Raw genomic sequence first — 22,011 nt, forward strand, 5'->3', positions numbered from 1 at the left:
GTGCCACCATGTCTGGCTAATTTTTGTATTTTCAGTAGAGATGGGGTTTTGCCATGGTGGCCAGGCTGGTATCGAACTCCTGACCTCAGTTGATCCACCCACCTCAGCCTCCCAACAAGCTGGGATTACAGGCATGAGCCACTGCGCCCGGCCACAATTCAGCCTTTTAAAGTGTACAATTCATAGTTTTTAGTACATTCACATGTTTTGCAATCATAACCTCTATCTAGTTCCAGAACATTGTCATCAGCCCAAACAGAAACCCCTTGCCCATTAAGCAGACACTCCCCATCCCCCTTCATCCCAGGTGCTGGCAACCACTAATCTACTTTCTGTCTCTATGGATTTGCCAACTCTGGACATTTTGTATAAATGATGCCTTTCAAGGTTTGCTTCACTTATTTTTGAAATGTGGCTTGGAATGTCTTGCTCACTTGGAGCCAGGTGCTGTGCTAAATGCTTTATACGTTTCTACTCATTGAATCCTAATAACCACCCCATGAGGTAGATAGTGCTGTTATCCCTGTTTCACAGATGAGGAACCGTAGCACTGAGCAGTTAGGCGCATGGGACAGAGTCACAGCAGCACTGGCCAGAAGTGCTTTCAAGCCGATACTCCATGTGTAAGCTGGACCTCTCTTTAAGGGAGCAGGCACTTGGTGGCTTGCCAACATGCTCATCACGTTTATTCTTTTATTCTTTTGTTTTGTGTGTGTGTGTGTTTGTTTTGTTTTGTTTGAGACAGTGTCTCACTCTGTCACCCAGGCTGAAGCGCAATGGTACGATCTTGGCTCATTGCAACCTCTGCCTCCCAGGCTCAAGTAATCCTCAGCCCCCCGAGTAGCTGGGACTACAGGCACACGCCACCACGCCTGGCTAATTTTTGTATTTTTTGCAGAGATGGGGCTCTTGTTATGTTACCCAGGCTGGTCTCCAACTCCTGAGCTCAAGTAATCTGGCCAACTCAGCCTCCCAAAGTGCTGAGATTACAGGCATGAGCCACTGTGCTCAGCTCCTCCATCATGCTTATTCTTGACCACTTCTCACATTCCTATTACCTGCCTGATCCCTGAAGGTATCTGCGTTCACGCCTTCTGCTCTGGTTATGCAGATAAACCTGACTTCAAATCCAATTCAGCTAAGCGTTATCTTGATTAAGTTCCTAAACCTCTCTGGGCCCCGTATTTTTCATCTGAGAAGTGGGTTACCAACCAGTTACCTTTAAGACTCTATGTAAAAGGGCCACTATGGACATCAGGAGGTAATATGGGTCACAGTGCCACAGGTCAGGGTAATGCGGCAAGGCACTGAGGGCCTGGCCTATAGGTGTTCCAGAAATGAAGCTCTTGTTAAGATTACTACCCGTCCACATCCCTGACAGTCTTCTCCCTGCTGCTCAAAAGAACAGCTTCCCATTTCTGGAGGCACATACAGGAAGCATACCTGTGTTCGGAGGACTTTTTGGAACTGGTGAAATACACAGCAGACTGAAAAGCCTGCTGTGTATTTAATTAGAACAAAGATAACTTGTTAACCGCCCTTTAAACTCCTGGGAGCCTAAAGTCAGCCTCTACTTGCTACTTGCTAGAGCCTGGAAGGATTTCTCAGATTATGAAGGGCTGCTTCTGCGTGCTTTCTGAGGTCTGCCAGCATTTCTCAGCCACATCCCACTACTGAGGACCAGGACCAAGAATAAAGTGGCTCTCAGCAGGGCTCAAGGAGAGTCAACTGGTGCCTGAGGCACTTGCTTTGTGTTTGTCATTTTGATGCAACAGCTCTGAGACTACCAGGATCCCAGAGAAGACCACCAATGCAAAAATCATATTATCTTATTTTGGACAAAAGATCCAGAAAACCGTTGGCCAGGCGCGGTGGCTCACACCTGTAATCCCAGCACTTTGGGAGGCCGAGGCAGGTGGATCATGAGGTCAGGAGATCGAGACCATCCTGACTAACACGGTGAAATCCCGTCTCTACTAAAAATACAAAAAATTAGCTGGGTGTGGTGGTGGGCGCCTGTAGTCCCAGCTACTTGGGAGGTTGAGGCAAGAAAATGGAGTGAACCCAGGAGGCAGAGCTTGCAGTGAGCCGAGATCGCGCCACTGCACTCTAGCCTGGGCGACAGAGCGAGACTCCATCTCAAAAAAAAAAAAAAAAAAAATCCAGAAAACTGGGCCCTTATCTTGAAACCAAAGCTTCTTCTGTTTCGGGTTTTCTAATTTAAAAATAAAAGATCGCTGGGTAGCAGTCTTATCTGGGTGGAATCCTGGTTCTATGTCTTCTGAGCTATGTGACCAGGGTCCCCTCATCTGAAAGCTAATGATAATATCTAGTCTGTAAAATGGTCGAGGCAATTTAAGGCAATATATGTGAAGTGCCTGGCACACAGGAAGCACTCAGGAGATGGAGTGGTAGCTGGTAGCAAGGCTGCAGATCTAAGCCTGGTCCCCTCAAAACCTTTGTGATTGTCAGGCATCATATGGATGAGCAAACAAATTCGGGGAACTCATTTTCCCATGGTCCCTAAGTGGTCGAAGTGGGGTACCTCCAGGTGCAAGGGCATATGCCTAGGGCTTAAAGGCAGTGACTGTGCAGTCGGACAAACCTTGCATCAAATCATAATTCTGGCAATCGCTGTGTGACCTAAGGCAAGTTACTTCATCTCTCTGTACCTCTGTTTCCTCATCTGTAAAACAGATGTATTGGTTCTGTCTCCTCTCCACCTCTTAAATCAACAATTGTAACGTGCAAATCTAAGACCCAATCTTTTTTTCTTTTTTTGAGACGGAGTCTTGCTGTGTCGCCCAGGCTGGAGTGCAGTGGCTGCAATCTCGGCTCACTGCAAGCTCCGCCTCCCGGATTCATGCCATTCTCCTGCCTCAGCCTCCCGAGTAGCTGGGACTACAGGTGCCCGCCACCACGCCCGGCTAATTTTTTGTATTTTTAGTAAAGACAGGGTTTCACCGTGTTAGCCAGGATGGTCTTGATCTCCTGACCTCGTGATCCACCCACCTCGGCCTCCCAAAGTGCTGGGATTACAGGCTTGAGCCACCGTGACGGCAAGACCCAATCATTTCTATTCCCCACCTTCTCAATGTGCACAGCATGTTGAAGACTTTCAGAAGACAGCTTTGAAGGGAGTATCATTTTTCTAACTTTTTTTTTGCTTCCACTTTCAAGATTTCCATGTCATTAGATGCAAGTCAATCAAATGATCATACTTTTTCCCACAAATGCATTGTAAACAAAATAAAAATTTCATCCTAAAGGGAAAATGAAAAAGAAAATTCAACAACTCTTTACCCCTATAACTTCCTTTATTTTTCTCCATGGCACTGACAATATATATAGATTTCGATGTTGGGCTTGTTTTCTGCCCGGACCAGGACGTAAACTCTATGAAGACAATCTCAGTTTTGTTCACTACCGTATCATCAGTTCCTAGAACAGAGCTGGCACCTCCGTAGAATGTTAAGTGGCTCTTCGTGAATCAACTCCAGGTGGGTTACCCACATGAAAAACATTTCTGCATCTTTTGCAAAAGTGTCTTGGCTAGTACCATCCACTGTTTTCCAGTGTTCCTTTATGTGACACAAATCTCACTAGAACTCAGTACCAGGACAAAGTGTGTGTGTGTGTGTGTGTGTGTGTGTGTGTGTGTGTGTTTCCTGAGCTCATATATTTTCCGCCAGCTGGGTTCACTTCTATTGTCAGGAAGCTCGGAGCATAATTCATGTTCAATTACAGTGTTTCCCTTAATCCCTTTTTCTGATGGGGACATAGGATATAAATAAGTGTAAGAAGATTCTGTTGGTACATGTTTAAGACCCTATTTTTAACCACAGACTGCATTTATTCTAATAAGATGCTTCTCAAACTTGAATGTGCCAGAGAATTACCCACGGATCTAGTTGAAATGCAGAATCAGACTCAGTAGGTCGGGGGCGGGGCGTGAGATGCTGCAGTTCTTACAAGCTCCCAGGTGATGCCTATGCAGCTGGGCCCTGGACCACATTTTGAGCAGCAAAGGGTCTAAGAAACGTGCTTCCTTGATTCAGCGGGATTTCTCTCTCCTGTTCCTTGGCAAAACATGACCAAAGTCTCAAAAACTGAAGCGGACGGCAGAAGCACCTAGAGAGCTGGTTAGACCTACACCTCGCTGACCCACCCCCACACCCCATGCCCGCTGTGATCCCGACAAAAGGAGCTAGGAATCCACCTAGGTGCTTCTGCGGTCTGTGACCTCGCAGCAAATTTCGAAAATGACTGCTCTCTTTAAGGTTTTCTCAAAGGTAAACTCCTGGGGACAGCTGTTGTCACCAGTGGTGACACCTCGTTCAGGATTTTAGGGGGCCCATCCGCTGTTTCCAGCCCAGCGTCAGCCCTCCTCTCCGGCTACTCCGACCGCGGCGGAGTCAACCCCCACGGGCCCGGGGCTCGGACCCCCGCCGCTCCGCCTCGGACAGCCGGCCCAGCCGGTGGCAGCCACCGGAGGCCCGCAAGGCGGGGACCGTGCCGCTCATGCGCAGAGCGACCCCTGGGCCCACAGGGCGGGGTCCCCGCGCGCCCCCCGCCCGCCTTACCTCTCTGGACCAGGGTGGCCAAGGAGAAAGCGAGGCAGACAAGGAACGCCGAGCGCCAGGCCACCATGGCTGGGAGCAGGCGGAGGGCCCCGAAGGAGCACAGTTAGCGCGAGAGCGCCCGAAGGAGAGGCCGAGGAGCAGCGGGAGGAGGAGCCCCGCCGCCTCTGCAGCGTCCCGCCCAAAGCCGGCGCGCGCGCTGCGCGGCCCCGGGAGAGTGGAGGTCGGGCGCGCTAGAGAGCCGGCGCCTGAGGGCGCCCCGGCAGGGGTTAGGCCGGGGGGGCGGGGCGAGGCTGCAGTATCAGGGGCGGGGCCGCGGTCTGGAGGCGGGGCTCCGGGCGAGGGGCGTGGCCCGCCGGCTCCCGGGTGGGGAAGTCTGGGTTGGGTTGGGCTGGGTCCAGCGGCAGCGCGCGGTCCGCAGACCCTGTCCCACCCCGGTCCTCGAGACCGAAGGAGGTGGCCCCGCGGACCTGGAGCAGTGAGTCACCAGTGCCGGAGAGCAGGAGGCGGCAGCGCCGGTGGGCACCGATTTCCTGCCGGGTGACCTTGAGCAGGGCTCTTCCCCTTCTGGCCTTGGTGTTTTCCCGGTGAAGGGTTGTTCCCTCGGGGCCCCTCCAGACACCGTCCAGCACGGAGCCCCGCACTCTGTCCCCACCCGCCGTTCCCTGCAGGAGGCCATAGTGGAACCCTGACCGGAGACTGAAGAAAAGGGCCGTTTTCGTGACTGGCTGCGGTAGATAAACAGTGACACGTCTCGAGGAAACGAGGCCGGGGGCGCCCAGGTGGGCGAGAAGGGAGGGTGGGGGGCGTCCCGGAGCCGAAGCGCCGCAGGCTCGGGAGACTAGGGGTAGGGACTGGGTCAGCTCTCCCGAGGCTGTGATGAATGCGCTGAAAGTGCAAGTTCATATCTGCAGAGTCGATCTGAAAAACGTGCTTAATGACCGACAAAAGCGCTGCAGTCCTTTCCCATGAACCCCTGCAAACGGAGTCCGTCTCCCAGACCCGAAGAAATCAGATTCCGATACTGTGCCGACCAGCAAAATGCCCGCTGCAGCAGTTCGTGGGAACGCTCCCTAGAAGTGCCCCAGCTGCAACCGGCTCTCCAAGACAAAGAGGAAGCGCTGCTACTCTCCGGAGTGGCGGCGTGAGCCTGTCCCTGCCATTATGCGGCACGGGCTGCCCAGGGCCACATCCTCCTTAGAGGGCGGCTACTACCACCTCCCCTCAATATCCATTAGGCAGCTTTCCTGTGCCCCCAACCCAGCCCTTGCTGCCTTAGGCAGCCCCCTCAGTGACTCCCACCAACCCCTAAGGAACAGTGGGGGTCTGGGGTCTCCCTGAGATGAAGCCGAAATCTCCCGTGTGGCTTACATCCATTGCCCTGAATCTTAGGGCTGCAGAAACAAAGCAGCATATGAGGAGTGGATCTTCCCAGGTTCAGGGCATTAATTACTATATGAATGGAACATTATTCCATTCTAGCTGGAGAATTAACAGAAATAGCTGGTAGTTATTGAACATGGACTATACCATGGCATATTCCAGGCATTTTACCCTTAATATTTATTCCTCACAATGCCATATATATCACCTAATAATTAACGAGGGAAAAGCAGCAAAATGGAGGTTCCTTGAGGCTGGGGAGTTAGCCAGGTCTAGTCTCATGTGTCAAAGTGGGAGGGTACCACTAGGAACCCCAGCTGGTGAATGGCTAAGAATGTGTGCTGTCGAGCCAGACTGGGTACAAATCCTGGCTAAACCCAACAAGGTTGTGCTAAGGATTAAACAAGATGGTGAAAAGTGAACAGCCTGCACACAGTGACAGAGGGCAGGGACCATTACTGGTTAATCTAGTAACGACTAAGGAAATAGTGGCCACTGTGAGGTCAGGAAGTTACTGTCTATTCCAGGCTGTGGGCATGCCCTACCTTTCTACCTTTGCTACTAAGTGCCCTGAGCCATTCCATAGGCCCCGGTGGTACCATCTGTACCAGGAGGGCACTAGATTTTCTGGTCTTTAGGAGTCTCAGGGTCTGATGGGTAAACCCTGATGCATACACACTCATCTACACTGAGGAGGTGAGAAGCATGTAACCTCTAAGTTTGAGGCCATGTCAATCAATATGCAGTGGACAGTCACACGCAACTGAAACTCTAGCTGCTAAATGTGCTACAATGCCATATGCATTGTATCTTCTAGCTTGAGCTGTCTTCTAGCTCAAGAGTAGTTCTCAAACTACACCCCATGGGCTAAGTCCTATTCCCAGCTGTTTGTACAGCCTTCCAGCTAAAAGTAGTAGTTGCATTTTTAAATGGTTGAAAAAATCAAAAGAATGTTACGACATAAGAAAGTGATACAAAATTCAAATTTCAGGGTTCATGAAGTTTATGAGAACACAGCCATGCCCACTGATTTCTGTATTCCCTATGGTGGCTTTTGTGCTACCACAGTGGAGTTGAACAGTTGTGATTGAGACCATGGGGCCCACAAAGCCTAAAATATTTACTGTCTAACCCTTTACAGGAAAAGTTGGCTGATCTCCGTTCTAGCAGATTGAACCATGACAAGGATAAACATTAGCAGGTGATGATACAGGACCTTAAGAGTGTGCTCCTCTAAAGCGCGAAATGAGCATAGATGACCTGCTCTGACACAGGAATAAGAACCAAAAGAAAAGGACAATGTTTATCATGGTGGCCAAAAGATACTCAAAATAGTTCTTCCTTAATCAAAATATTACAAATGTCTGAGATCGATTATCCTACCAGATACCTCTCCCTTTGTAAAATAACTTATCTTGGTCCTGGTTTGTCTCTCAGTCTCTTGTAAGTTAGGTTAATGTGAGTCAGAGAGGGCTGATTTGCCTGCCAGACTGAAGACCTGCTGGGAACTTAGTGAGCCTCTCAGTCAGGTACTGCTATCCTGCTGAATTGCAAATGAACATGCAGTTGATTTACATACAGGAAATTGTACACTTAAAAACCATGATCTGGGAGCACCTCCCCAACTTAGTTTGGAAGTGTATTTCCCAGGAGGAAAAAAAAAATTATTATTAAAAAAAAATTGTCAAAGCGATTATCTGTGTTCCCTGCCCCCACACATCATATATACTCCCCACTACCAATGCATATGGGTTCGGGGACCCACTCTTGCCCAAGCCTGCCTCGTCTACACACCACTTCCTTATTCCCACCCTCTTGCTACACCTAGTTTCTCCCTGAACTTCTCATACCCTGAAAACTGCCACCAATTGGAAAACCATTTGGCCTGACAAGATTCTCTCCTAAAAATGTCCACCTTTCCCAAGCTGTGGCCCAAGCAGAGAAGTGTGGCATGGACAAACAGCCACCAGGGTGGCCTGGGAGAACAGGAGAGGCACACATATAGGGCTGGGTGGGTTTACACCAATCTCAGGTAAATAGGATTATGTGGGCCAGCTAGGTATCCATGGGACTATGTGTTCCAAATTCCCCAAGGACTATACTTTCAGGAATTGTTTCTGTAATACATTACTAGAGAATGTTCTCTGAATGTGTAGAGCACAGAAAAATACAAAATAATAATAAATTCCAAATCAGCTGAGTCCCTGGGTGGCCTCCCTCACCCATGATGAAAATCAGCTGTGGAAGGGCCTTGCCACCACCCCCACCACTGCTGAAGATGCCCATCAGGTGAACGCCACTGTCCATGCTGACAGCACCCCTTCCTTAATATCCACCCCGCCACTGATCCTTAGGGGCCAGAGCCAAGAGGGAGTCCACATGGGAATGAGGGCAGGGACAAAGGCTTTGCCCCAACTCAAGGTCACCCTCTGTGCTCTGGGACCCAAAGCAGCTCTGCTGGTGCTCAGGGCTTCCTCTACCCTCTCACAGCCTTGGAATTTAATCCCTCTAACCAAACCTGTTGGAGAGCCCTGGCTGGGTACAAAGGGACAGCACACCCTCCCTTCCCACCTCACTCCCCACCGTGCGGGGCAATTAAGAGACAAAGACTCACTTGCATCTCAATGGACATGCAAACAGCCCCGACTGGCTGCAGGGAGGGGCGCACCGGGCTCTACAGCAATTTTCCCAAATGCCTGACTTCACAGTCAAGTTTCACCAGTCCCAGGAGACAAAAAAAAAAAAATGAGGTTATCATGGCAAGCTTCCCCCCATAAGGCTAGAGTATTGACCTTTATCTTGAAATCATGAACTTGTTTTGGTATACAAAAGTCCTTTTATTTCATGAAAAGATAGTAGTGTTTTGTTTAATATGCTTACTTTGCAAAGTAAGAAGTTGGCAACCCTACCCGTCCCCAAACTAAAGAAAAAAGAAAAGAAATCTACTCATTGGTGAAATTCACAAGTCTGGGAACCACTGGCTATCCCAACAATATTCAGCCCACCCAGGCCCAGATACATAGGAATTTTTGGAACACACCCCATATGTAAACAGAAGCCCTAAAAATGCATTCTAAAACAATGTTTCCTCTGATACTTTTTGAGTTATAAGCACATTATCCCTTAGTCTCCTCCGCCTCTCCACAGCCTTCTTATTCTCTCCCCTCTTGGATTTTATAGTATGGCAAGGACAGGCAGGGCTTTGAATGCCATGCTAATGAGCAAAGATTTGGTTCTGAGAACAGAGGAGGAGCCACTGAAGGCTTTTAAGCATGAAGCAGCAGCGACAGGGAACTGGTCTACAGGAGTGCTACTGGCATCATGTAGGGAGAGAGGCTGGGGACTGTGGGGCTGGAGAGAGGAGTTTGGATTCCTGGTGTGGACGTGGTGGAGGTAGCAATTGTCATAGAAAAGAGGGGCTGGGTGTGTAGGCCTGGCCCAATTCTCAGGGCTGAGACGAAAAGAAAGTCCAAGGCTGGAGACAGATGATAGGCAATTATTACTCTGTCTGATGCAGATGGTTAAAGAGTTGAGCACCCAGTGTGATGGGAACACAGAGGTACGGCCCCTCTCCCAGTGCACGGTCAGGTTAGAGCTGACTCAAAGAAGTAACGGTTTGGCCTGCAGACGGCAGCGTGTTCTGAGAGAACCGCTGAAATGAGAGGAACCAGGTCACACAGGACTTGTAGACCAGGTGAAGACTGGACTCTACTCAAAGGCAACCATGAACCCCCAGGAGTTTTAAGCGGAGATGGGGTGGTGCTGCCGGGTGATAAGATCAGGTTGACATTCCATGGTTTCATTTCTCCACGGAGTCTCAAGACTCTGTTGTACAGAACCCAGAAAATGATGCTCTAGGTGACAGGAGCCATTCGAGTGAAAAGCTGGGGAGAGTGGAGAAGAGACAGGGGTGGGGGAGGAGAGGGAGGAGGCAGTGCAGAAGTCCCGGAATGCTTTGGCTGGGCTCAGGAGGAAGGGTGAGGTGGCATGGAGACTCTTCTGCTCTGCCTGCTTGTCCCAGAAACAGCCCAGTGTAGTGGGTCAGGAGCAGTGGCTTCACAGACAGCAGGGTCATCTTCCATTGCCGTGTTTCTGCAGAGCGACACCCCCCTACCACCACCACCACCACCACCAATCCCTCCGTCTTACATACAGCAGACTTGCTCAGTCCCAAAGGGGGCCCTCTGTAATGTAATGCAACAAATTTCAATGAGAAACAAATCATCTCATCTTTTTTGATTCCTGTTAGGATTCCCACTGGTGGTTTGAGGAATTTTCTTAACCCACCAACAACCACACGATGGTGATGATATTGGCAATGATGGCCATGGTGACTATGATCCCAAAAGAAAAGAAGACGATGCCGAAGGCCGGTGGGTCACGACTTCGTTTCAAGGCTCATTATCATGGGAAGGCGTCCTCTTCCTTGGAAATCTAAATGCAGAACACCCATCCATCTTCAGGAAGCCCGTGCGTGTCAAGTCAGGCAGAGCAAAACCTTATACCTGCATGGTTTCCTAATGTGAGAGACTGCTCTGTAAATTTCTTTCCAGTGCTCAGTCGAGTTAATATGGAATTTGCATAAACACTTGGCAAGAAATAACGTATGTCTCTGTAATATTTCCGAGGCAGTATTTTCTTCTCCAAATCCTGACCTCTGTAGGAACAGGACTTAACATTTACCTCCCAAATGCAGAGTAGGGCTGTATTTAACTTACCTAGTGAAGTATCCCCTAAGTAAGCACTCAGGTGACTCAAACCACAGAAACCAACATTTGGTCTCTTTGAATTAAGTCTTTTCATGTAATTGAAGCAGCCCAAGAAACCTCCTGGAAAATGTTTCGGAACACAAATGTGGAATTCGGCATCCAATTAACAGCAATAACATTTTGTTCAAAAATAACTTTTGCAGACACATTGTGATGTCCAAAACAGGACTGCCCATTGCCAGCCCCCAAACCACTCTGCTCCTCCCACAAGTGTTCCCCTGTCTTAGTAAATGGCACCACCAATCTCCCAGTTGCTAGGGCCCCAAACCTGGGAGGCAGATTTGCCCCCCTGCCCTGATCTCACCCACTCCGTTACCAAATCCTGAGAACTCTGTCTCCTAAAGTCTTGAATGTGTACACTCATCCCTGCCCTGAATAACTGCACAGCAGCCTCCTCCAGCCCATTTTTTTTTATCCAGCAACCAAAGGAAGCTTCTTAAAAAGTAAATCAGATCATGTTGCTCCCTTGCTTAAAACCCTCCAGTCTCGTGTCCCAGGCCTTCCATCTCACTCACAGTAAATCCAAATTTCTGTTTATGGTCTGCACAGCCCCACATGATCTGATCAGGCCCCTGCCTCCCTATATAACTCCTTAACTCATTCCAGCTTCCCTTCTGCACTGCCTCCCGACCCCCAATCGTCACCTCCCTGACCCCACCATTCCACCTGTCTGGAATAACTTCCCTTCCTTCCTTCACCTGACTGGCCCCAGTTTATCCCTCATGCCGTAAAAGAACATACTGTTCCCAGCCTAGGAGAGGCTCAGGACCCATCCCTTCTCCCCTCACAGATCCTATGCTGAATCCACCTTAACACTGAGCTTTGAATCCAGATGTGAGTTCAACTTGCTTTGCAATTTGCTGTCTCCTCACACTGGTCCTGTTTCTCAACCGTAGTAGCATGACAGAATCTTTGAGGAAGGTGTTTTTTTTTTTTCCTTTAAATTGAGGTAAAATTCATGTAACATAAAATTAACCCTTTAAAAGTGTACAATTTAGTGGCATTTACTACATTTGCAATATTGTGCAACTATCACCTCCATCTAGTTCTATAACATTCCCATCATCCCAAAAGGAAATCCCAGACGCATTAAGCAGTCACTCCACATTAACCCTTCTCCAGCCCCGGGCAACCACTAATCTTTCTGTCTTTATAGATTTTGCCTATTGTGGACATTTTGTATAAATGGAACCATATACTATGTGGCCTTTTGTGTCTGGCTTCTTTCGCTGAGCGTAATGTTTTTGAGGCTCGTTCATGTTCTACCATGAATCAGAATTTCACGTCTTTTATGGCTGAATACTATTCAATTGTATAATAATACCACATTTTGTTTATCCATTCATCAGTAGATAGACATTTGGGTTGTTTCCAGTTTGGGGCTATTGTGAATAATGCTGCTATGAACATGGATGTACATACAAGCTTATTGTTGGACATGTGTTTTCATTTCTCTTGGGTATACACACGAATTGCTGGGTATCAGGGAAGCTTTGAAAACTATGTTTGCCAGGGCCCTACTCTCCAAGTTTTCAATGTACTTGGCCTGGGATAGGATAAGGCATTTCTATCCATCTAAAAGCTGAGACCATGGTTGGGCAAACTAAGGCCAGTGGGCCAAGTCCCGTCCACTGCCTGTTTTCATGTGACCCCTAAACAAAGAATGGTTGAGAAAAAGAAAAATGAAGAATATTTTGTGATACATGAAAATGATGTGACATTTTTTAGTATTTAAGTTGAGAGGCCAAGGTGGGAGGATCACTTGAGCCCAGGAATTCCACACCAGCCTAGGCAACATAGCAAGATCTCATCTCTACAAAAAATACAAAGTTAGCCAGGCATGGTGGCATGCACCTGTAGTCCCAGCTACTTGGGAGGCTGAGGCAGGAGAATGACTTGAGCCCCGGAGGTCAAGACTGCAGTGAGCTGTGATCACACCACTACACTCCAGGCTGGACAGCAGAGCGAGACCCTTATCAAAAAAACAAAACAAAACAAAACAAAAAAGGTTTCAGTTTCCATAAGAGTGTTATTGGCACACAGCCACACCCACTCATTTACATACTGTCTATAACTGCTTGTGTGCTACCAGGTCAGAGTCGAAGAGAGGCAACAGACTGTATGGCCCTCAAAGCTGAATATTCACTATCTAGTCCTTTACAGAAAAAGTTTGCTGGCTCCTACCTTTGTCCACTCTCAGTCCTCTTGTTATTAGATCTTTCAGCAACAGTGGGTATGGTTGATCACTCTCTACTGCCTGAAATACTTTCTTCAACTTGACTGCTGGAAACCCACTCTCTTCTAGGGCTGCCTCTCTGGAGCTTGGGGAAGTACTACTGGGGGTGGATCTGTGGGTTCCAGTGTTCAGCAGTTGAGGCACTTTCCCTCCCTCATTTGGATGTCAGTGGGGCAGGGGAGGTATTAGTAGATCACTTCGTGGCTGTGGGCAAGTCACTCTTCTTCTATGGGCCTTGTTTTTTTTAATTCTGCAAACTGAGTTGGTTGGATAAGACTATCTCTAAGGTTCCAAGCTCTCTGATGATCACAGTATCAAGCACTGTCATCTGCATTACCTTGTCAAATCCTCCTGGCAACCCATGGAGGATGGCACCATTTGTATCATTACTACAATCTTACAGATGCAGTAATATTCAGAGAAGGAAACTGACTTTAGCCAGGTCACCCGGCAAGTCAGCGGCCAACCCCAGGCTCAAACTCACATCCAGTCAACCCCACTCTCTCTAGTAGAGAGACAGATGTGCCAGGCACCTGTTTAAGCCAACAAGACCTCAGAGAACTTGTGGGACTGGGGAGGGCACACTGGCACGTGATGGCTGGGTCCGCTTTGTGTCATGGATGTAGGCAGCTGCGAGTGAGACCTGAGAAGCCCTGGGCAATGTGCCCAACACTGTGATAAACACTTGACAAATCTCATACTTAATAATTTCAATACTTCGGCCAGGTGCAGTGGCTCACACCTGTAATCCCAGTACTTTGGGAAGCCAAAGTGGGTGGATCATCTGAGGTCAGGAGTTCAAGACCAGCCTGACCAACATGGTGAAACCCTGTCTCTACTAAAGATACAAAAATTAGCCAGGCGTGGTGGTGGGCGCCTGGAATCCCAATTACTTGGGATGCTGAGGCAGGAGAATCGCTTGAACCTGGTAGGCAGAGGTTGCAGTGAGCCTAGATCGCGCCATTGCACTCCAGCCTGGGCAACGGAATGAGACTCTGTTTCAAAAATAATAATGATAATAATTTCAATACTCCATGAGGGGGTATATTAGTTTCCTATGGTTGCTGCAACAAATTACCACAAATGTGGAGGCTTAAAACAACAGAAATTTATTCTCTCACAGTTTTGGAGGCTGAAAGTCCAAAATCAAAGTGCCACCAGGACCATGCTTCCTCTAGGGTAGAATCCTTTCTTGCCTCCTCCAGCTTCTGCTGTCAGGCAATCCTTGGCATGTCTACCCTTGTTGCTGCATCACTCCAACCTCTGCCTCTGTCTTCACTTGGCCTTCTTATAAAGTCACCAGGACCATGCTAAATCGAGTATGATCTCATTTCAACATTTTTAAGTACATCAGCAAAGATCCTATCTCCTAATAAGGTCACATTCTGAGGTTCCTGATGGACATGAATTTTAGGGGACATTATTCAACCCACTCCAGAGGGCAGTACTATTCCCAGTCTACAGATGAAAAAGCTGAGGCCCGCTCTCATGCCATGAGACCAGTGCCCCCCTTAACTAGTTCTTTAGTGACTTTGGAACCAATGCCTAGTACTGGATCATTTCAACCCCTTACTTCTCATAAGACAGAAACAAAAAGAGGATGTAAAAAAAAAACCCACATGAACCTTATCTTACACTGCGTACAAAATGGAATTTGAAATAGATCAAAGATCTGAACTTAAGAGCTAAAACCATAAAACTCTTAGAATCAAATATTGAGGAAAATCTTTATGACATTGGATTTAACAACAAGCTTATGGATATGACACCAAAAAAGTACAAGCAAGAAGAGAAAAAAAAATAGATAAATTGGATTTCATCAAAATTGAAAATTTTTGTACATCAAAGATACTATTGTTAAGTGTGGTGGCTTGTGCCTATAATCCCAGCTACTTAAGAGGCTGAGGCAGGAGGATTGCTTGAGGCCAGAAGTTCAAGATGAGCCTGGACAACATAGTGAGACCCCATCCCTAAAAATAATTTTAAAAATTAGTTGAGTGTTGCAGTGCACACCTGTAGTCTCAGTGTATTATGCTGTTCTTGTATTACTATAAAGGAATACCTGAGGTGGGGTAATTTATAAAGACAAGAACTTTAATTGGTTCATGGCTCTGCAGGTTGTACAAGCATGGCACCAATATCTGCTTGGCTTCTTCTGAGGGCCTCAGGAAGCTTACAGTCATGGCATAAGGCAAAGCAGGAGCAGGCATATCACAGGGTGAGAAGGAGGTGAGGGGGAGGTACCAGACTTTTAAACAACCAGATTTTGTGTGAACTGAGCAAGAACTCACTTATCACCAAGGGGATGGTGCTAAGTCATCTATGAGGATCTGTCCCCATGATCAAATCACCTCCCACCGGGACCCACCTTCAACATTGGGCATCACATTTCAACATGAGATTTGGAAGGAACAAACATCCAAACCATATCTCCTAGCTACTCAGGAGGCTGAGATGGGAGGATGGCCTGAGCCCAGGAGTTCAAGGCTGTAGTGAGCCATGATTGCACCTCTGCAATCCAGCCTGGGCAACAGAGCGAGACCCTGCTCTTTTTTTTTTTTTTTTTTTAAGACGGAGTTTCGTTCTTGTTTCCCAGCTTGGAGTACAATGGCGCTATCTCGGCTCACCACAACCTCCGCCTCACGGGTTCAAGTGATTCTCCTGCCTCAGCCTCCCGAGTAGCTGGGATTACAGGCATGTGCCACCACCCCGGCTACTTTTTGTATTTTTAGTAGAGACGGGGTTTCTCCATGTTGGTCAGGCTGGTCTTGAACTCCCGACCTCAGGTGATCCACCCGCCTCGGCCTCCCAAAGTGCTGGGATTACAGGCGTGAGCCACCCCACCTGGCTGTGAGACCCTGTTTTTATTTTTTATCTCTAAAAAATAAAAATTTAATTTAATTTAATTTAAGAGGGTGCTATCAAGGATGTTATCAACAGAGTGAAAAGGCAACAAGCTACAAAATGGGAGAAAATATTTGCAAATCATGTATTTGATGAGGGATTAATATGAAGAACTTCTATAACTCAACAACGAAAAATTCCAATTAAAAAATGGACAGGCTGGGCACAGTGGCTCACGCCTGTAATCTCAGCACTTTGGGAGGCCAAGGTGGGAGGACTACTTGAGGCCAGGAGTTCAAGACCAGCCTGGGCAACATAGCGAGACCCTGTCTCCACAAAAAAATTTAAAAAGGGACAAAGGACTTAAATAGACATTTCTCCCAAGAAGACATAAATGGCCAACAAGCACATGATGGTCAATGTAACTAAGCATGAGGGAAGTGCAAATCAAAACCACAATCAGATACTACTTCACCCCTACTGGAAAGGCTATGATTTTTTTAAAAATTATTATTATTTTGAGACAGAGTCTTGCTGTTCTCACCCAGGCTGGAGTGCAGTGCCATGATCTTGGCTCACTGCAACGTCTGCCTCCCAGGTTCAAGAGATTCTCCTGCCTCAGCCTCCAAGTATCTGGGATTATAGGAGCCGGCCACCACGCACGGCTATTTTTTTTTTTTAAGTAGAAATGGGGTTTCACCGTGTTGGTCAGGCTGGTCTCGAACTCCTGACCTCAGGTGATCCACACCCTCTCGGTCTTCCAAAGTGCTGGGATTACAGGCGTGAGCCACCATGCCCAGCCTGGGGAGGGCTATAATTTTAAAAGAAATGGAAAATAACAAGTGTTGGCAAGAATGTGGAGGAGTTTGAACTCTCATGCATTTCTGGCGGGAATGTAAAGTGGTACAGTTGCTATGGAAAACAATATGGTGGTTTATCAAAGAATTAAACAATCACTAGCAATGCCTCTTCTGTGTATATATCCAAAATAATTGAAAGCAGGGCGTGTTCATAGCAGCATTATTTACAATAGCCAAAACGTGGAAGCAACTCCAGTGTCCATTGACAGGTGAATGGATAAACAAAAAGTAGTATATACACACAATGAAATATTATTCAGCAATGAAAAGGAAAGAAATTTTGATATATGCTACAACACAAATGAACCCTGAAAACATGCTTAGTGAAATAAGCCAGACACTTAAGGACAAGTATTTTATGATTCCACTTATACGAGATACTCAGAACAGGCAAATTCTTAGAGACAGAAAGTAGAATAAAGGTTACTGTGAGATGGGAGGAAGGGGGAAAAACTTATTATTTAATGAGAATAAGATTGGGGGTGATAATAAAGGTTGGGGATGAGTTATTATTATTTAATGAGTATAAGGCTGGGGTAAAGATTTGGATAAAGATTGTGGTTATGAGTATACAACATTGAGGATTTAATTAATGCCACTGAACTGTATACTTATGGATGATTAAAATGATAAATATTATGCCATGTATATTTTACCACAATCAAAAAAACTTAAAAGATGTTACCTCCTAAGGAAAGCATTTTAGAAAAGAAAATGGAAGACTGCGCTCTCCAGATTCAGGGCAGTCAGGTAAACTCTTAGTTTTCACCACTTGCTTGGCCCATAGCACATCTCTTGTGCCTCACCTTCCCTCTGGTGAATGCCTCTGGAATGCACTGGAAGGACTTTGGGGACCAGCCTTACTGGTGACAGGCTCCCTGAAACTTCTCTTCACAGTCTCCCTTGAATCTGGCTTTCACGCTTTTTTTTATGCATTGGCAGAGTCCTAAAGAGAAAGAGATTCCTGCATACTTATCCATCTCCGTTTATTTCTTCTCATTCATTCACTCATTCATTTACTCATTTATTGAGACAGGATCTTACTGTGGTCGAGGCTGGAGTGCAGTGGTGTGGTCATGGCTCACTGCAGCATTGACCTCCTGGGCTCAACTGATTTTCCTACCTCAGCCTCCAGGGTAGCTGGGACTAGAGGCACGCGCCACCAGGCCCAGCTATGTTGCTCAGGCTGGTCTCAAACTATTGGGCTCAAGTGAACCTCCTGCCTCTCCATCCCCAGTTGCTGGGATTACAGGCATAAGCTACCGTGTCCAGCCTATTTATTATTATTTTTTATTTATTTTTAGAGACAGGGTCTTGCTCTCTCACCCAGGCTGGAGTGCAGTGGCACGATCATAGCTCACTGCAGCCTCAAACTCCTAGGCTCAAGCTATCCTCGTGTCTAAGCCTCCTGAGTAGCTGGGACTAAGGCGTGCGCCACCACGCCTGGCTCTTCTAGCTCTATCGTCCTCTATATCCAGACCATTTCTGATCTCAGGTCTCCACTTTCTGACACTTCTTTTTGGCCCCCATCCAGATATAACAAGGCCTTGAGGGTGACATTTGCCATCTTGTACCTTCATGCACTCTGTGGCTGGTCTCTGTTAGAGCCCCAGTATTGCTCACTTGCGTGTCTGTCATCAGAAGGCAGACTGATTTCCCCTGCTGGCTGAGTGGTACCTCGCCCTTTAGAGTGTCCATTACCTTGATCATTTCCTTTTTTGACATAATATCCCCTATCTCCCCATTGCCTACAGGATCAGGCCACATGCCTTGGCCTGGCATTCAATGCCGAGCTCTTCCTACCTCAGTACATGTGGCCTAATAGGTGACCTCACTGTTTTCTGAGTGGGCTTCATGCCTTTCTGCCTTCTTGCCTTTGCTATGTGACTTCCATTGCCTGTTGTACTATCTCTTAGGCCTTTCCATCCTGGCACCCAAATGCGAATGTCCCCTGAGCCCTGAATCAAGATGTACCTCTTTCTTGAAGCCTTTGGAGGACAAATGTAGCAAGGAATCATCTGTGATCCCCTTGTGTGAGCATTTCTATTTTCTATTATTTTTCAAATATACCTTGATGTTGATTTTATCTCAAGAGGAAGATTCTGGAAGTCAGGGACACATCGTACCTTGCATTTCTCTCTGGGAGCCATGCATATGACTGGTGGAAAACGAACACTGCCGAAGTTGGCTTCCTGGAGAGGAGAATATTTGGTGCCCCTGGCACAGGAATCTCTCTTTCCTCTGTCACCTCCACTCTTTCCATCAGAGTCCAGCATGCTGGGTGGCCCTGGGCCCAGAGTAAGGGGGAATGAGCAGTGCCCTGTCCCCCACCCCCGTCCTCATCACCTGTGGGAATTTTCCTTTAGAAACTCTGACTTTTCAATTTTTCCAAGACTATCTTTCTGCAGTGAAAGATTGGGAGAGAACTAAGTGAAAGTATTCCACTTGAGGATCTGCTCAGTCTGCTTACTGTGTCTTTTTGGACCGCCCCCCTTCATTGCCACCACCACCTCCACCTGGCTCCTGCTGTCTCCATCTCGAATGGGAATTACTGGACCCTTGTCCAGCTGCTCTCTGGTCCCACTGCCTTCATTGCTGCACCCACCAACCCAGGCTCCACATGGCAATCAGAGTGGTCATCCTAAAATAGATTTCTTCTTTTCACGCCTCAGCTCATAAATGGCAACTCATCTTCAAAATAAAACCAAGCTACTGAGTGTTGGTATCCAGGCACCCCAAGTCTCAGCCTTTGGCATGCCTCCTACACCTCTGATACTGTATATATGGTACAAACTTGTTCATTTCCATAATGCAGTGGGTGCATCAATGCCTCTAACACTCAGTCTGGGCAATTCTCCCCTCCTGGACACCTCCCCTCCCTCTATCTCTGACCACTCACAACAAATCCTGAAAGACTTATCTCCTCTCCAAAGCCTTGTCTCCCCAGGTCTCTCTCACTTTTGGACCTAGACCCAGTATGAAACCAATAAATACTCTCTAAAGTGAAGCAATTAGTTCACAATGAGATCCCACTTCACAGCCACCAGGGAGGTGGTAATCAAAAAGGCAGATACTAATAAGCATTGGTGGGGATGTGGAAAATCATACAGTGCTGATAGGAGTGTAAAATGGTGCAGCTACCGTGGAAAACAATTTGGGGGTTGTTCAACAAGTTAACTATAGAGTTACCATATGACTCAGCAATTCCACACCTAAGTATATACCCAAGAGAATTGAAAGCACATGTTCAGGCCGGGTGCAGTGGCTCATGCCTGTAATCCTAGCACCTTTTTTTTTGTTTGTTTGTTTTTTGTTTTTGAGACAGAGTCGTGCTCTGTTGCTCAGGCTGGAGTGCAGTGGCGTGATCTCGGCTCACTGCAACCTCCGCCTCCCAGGTTCAAGCGATTCTCCAGGCTCAGCCTCCTGAGTAGTTGGGATTACAGGCGTGCACCACCATGCCTGGCTAATTTTTTGTATTTTTAGTAGAGAGGGATTTTTGCCATGTTGGCCGGGCTGGTCTTGAACTTCTGACCAGCTTGGTGGTCTGCCCACCTTGGCCTCCCAAACTGCTGGGATTACAGGTGTGGGTCACCATACCCGGCCTAATCCTAGCACTTTGAGGGGCCAAGGCAGGTGGATTGCTTGAGCCTAGGAGCAATCCACCTGCCTTGGCCTAGCAGCCAGGGTCAAGACCAGCCTGGGTAACACGGCAACATCCTGCCTCTACAAAAAATATGAAAAATTAGCTCAGTGTGGTAGTGCGCACCTGTGGTCCTAGCTACTTGGGAGGCTGAGGTGGGAGGATCACCTGAGCCTGGGAGGTTGAGGCCACAGTGAGGGGTGACAAAGTAAAACCCTGTCTATAAAAAAAAAAAAAAAAAAAAAGGAAAGAAACAAAAAGAAAGAAAGAAAGAAAAAAGCAAGCACATATCCACACAATGACTTGTACATGAATGTTCACAGCAACTTTATTCCTAATAGCCAAAGTGGAAATAACACAAATGTCCATCAATGGATGAATAATCAAAATGTGGTCTACTCATAAAATGCGATATTATTCAATCATAAAAAATTAAAGTACGGATACATGCTATAAAATCAATTAACATTGAAAACATGATGCTAAGTGAAAGAAGCCAGACAGAAAAGACCACATATTATATGATTCTGTTTATACAAAATGTTTGGAATAGACAAATCCATAGAGACAGAAAGTAGGTAAGTGGTTGCCTAGGGCTAGCGGGAGGAGGGTTGGTAGGTGATGGCAAAGAGGAGCAGGATTTCTTTTGTGAGTGAAGAAAATGTTTTTGAATTAGATGGTGATGGTTGTACAACCTTGTAAATATATAAAAACCACTGAATTGTATATTTTAAAGGAGTGAATGGCTGGGTGTGGTGGCACACGCCTATAATCCCAGCACTTTGGGAGGCCAAGGCAGGAGAACTTCTTGAGCCTAAGGAGTTCAAGACCAACCTGGGCAACATAGTGAGACCCCCATCTGCACAAAAAATCAATTAAAAAGTTTGCCGGGCATAGTGGCTCATACGTATAGTCCCAGCTACTCAGGAAACTGAGGTGGGAGGATTGCTTGAGCCCAGGAGTTTGAGGCTGCAGTGAGCCATGATTGCACTACTGCAGTGTACCCTGGGCAACAGAGTGATATCCTGTCTCAAAAAAAAAAAAAAAAAAATATATATATATATATATATATATATATATATATGTGTGTGTGTGTGAATTATATGATATGTGAATTGTATCTCAATAAAGCTCAGTACCAGACACTGAGCAAGTATTTTACAGGCATTAACTCCTCAATTCTCATAAAACTCTATAAGATAGTGTTATGGACTGAATGTTTGTGTCTCCCCACCAAATTCCTATGTTGAAACCCTAACCCCTACCAGGTGTGGTAGCTCGTGCCTATAATCCCAGCACTTTGGGAGGCCGAGGTGGGCGGGGCACAAGGTCAGGAGTTTGAGACCAGTCTGACCAACATGGTGAAACCCCCTCTCTACTAAAAATACAAAAATTAGCCAGGTGTGGTGGCACGTGCCTGTAATCCCAGCTACTCAGGAGGCTGAGACAGGGGAATCGCTTGAACCCGGGAGGCAGAGGTTGCAGTGAGCCAAGATCGCACCACTGCACTCCAGCCTGGGTGACAGAGTGAGACTCCGTCTCAAAAAAAACAAAAACAAAAACAAAAACAAAAACAAAAAAACCCTAACCCTCAATGTGATGGTATTAGGAGGTGGGGCCTTTGAGAGGTAATTAGTTCATGAAGGCGGGGCTCCCAGGATAGGACTGGTGCCCTTATAACGATAAAAAACACTAGCGT

At 47.1% G+C, this 22,011-nt stretch overlaps 1 protein-coding gene across 5 annotated transcripts in view; it reads right to left on the reverse strand.

The window, feature by feature from the left end:
- The window catches only part of CD99L2 (CD99 molecule like 2), a 123,846-nt gene extending 119,121 nt beyond the window's left edge, over window positions 1-4,725 (reverse strand). For 4 of the 5 annotated variants that reach the window (XM_077987874.1, XM_077987873.1, XM_015128388.3 and 1 more), the window contains exon 1: window positions 4,584-4,725. In XM_077987874.1, coding sequence (XP_077844000.1) covers window positions 4,584-4,650 — 67 coding nt within the window. In that variant the 5' untranslated portion in view covers window positions 4,651-4,725. The remainder of the gene's footprint in view (window positions 1-4,583) is intronic. The other variant, NM_001261370.1, reaches the window with a different exon arrangement.
- Window positions 4,726-22,011: the final 17,286 nt, after the last annotated feature.

The sequence above is a fragment of the Macaca mulatta genome, chromosome X, assembly GCF_049350105.2.
Source record: "Macaca mulatta isolate MMU2019108-1 chromosome X, T2T-MMU8v2.0, whole genome shotgun sequence".
NCBI classification, from domain to species: domain Eukaryota; kingdom Metazoa; phylum Chordata; class Mammalia; order Primates; family Cercopithecidae; genus Macaca; species Macaca mulatta.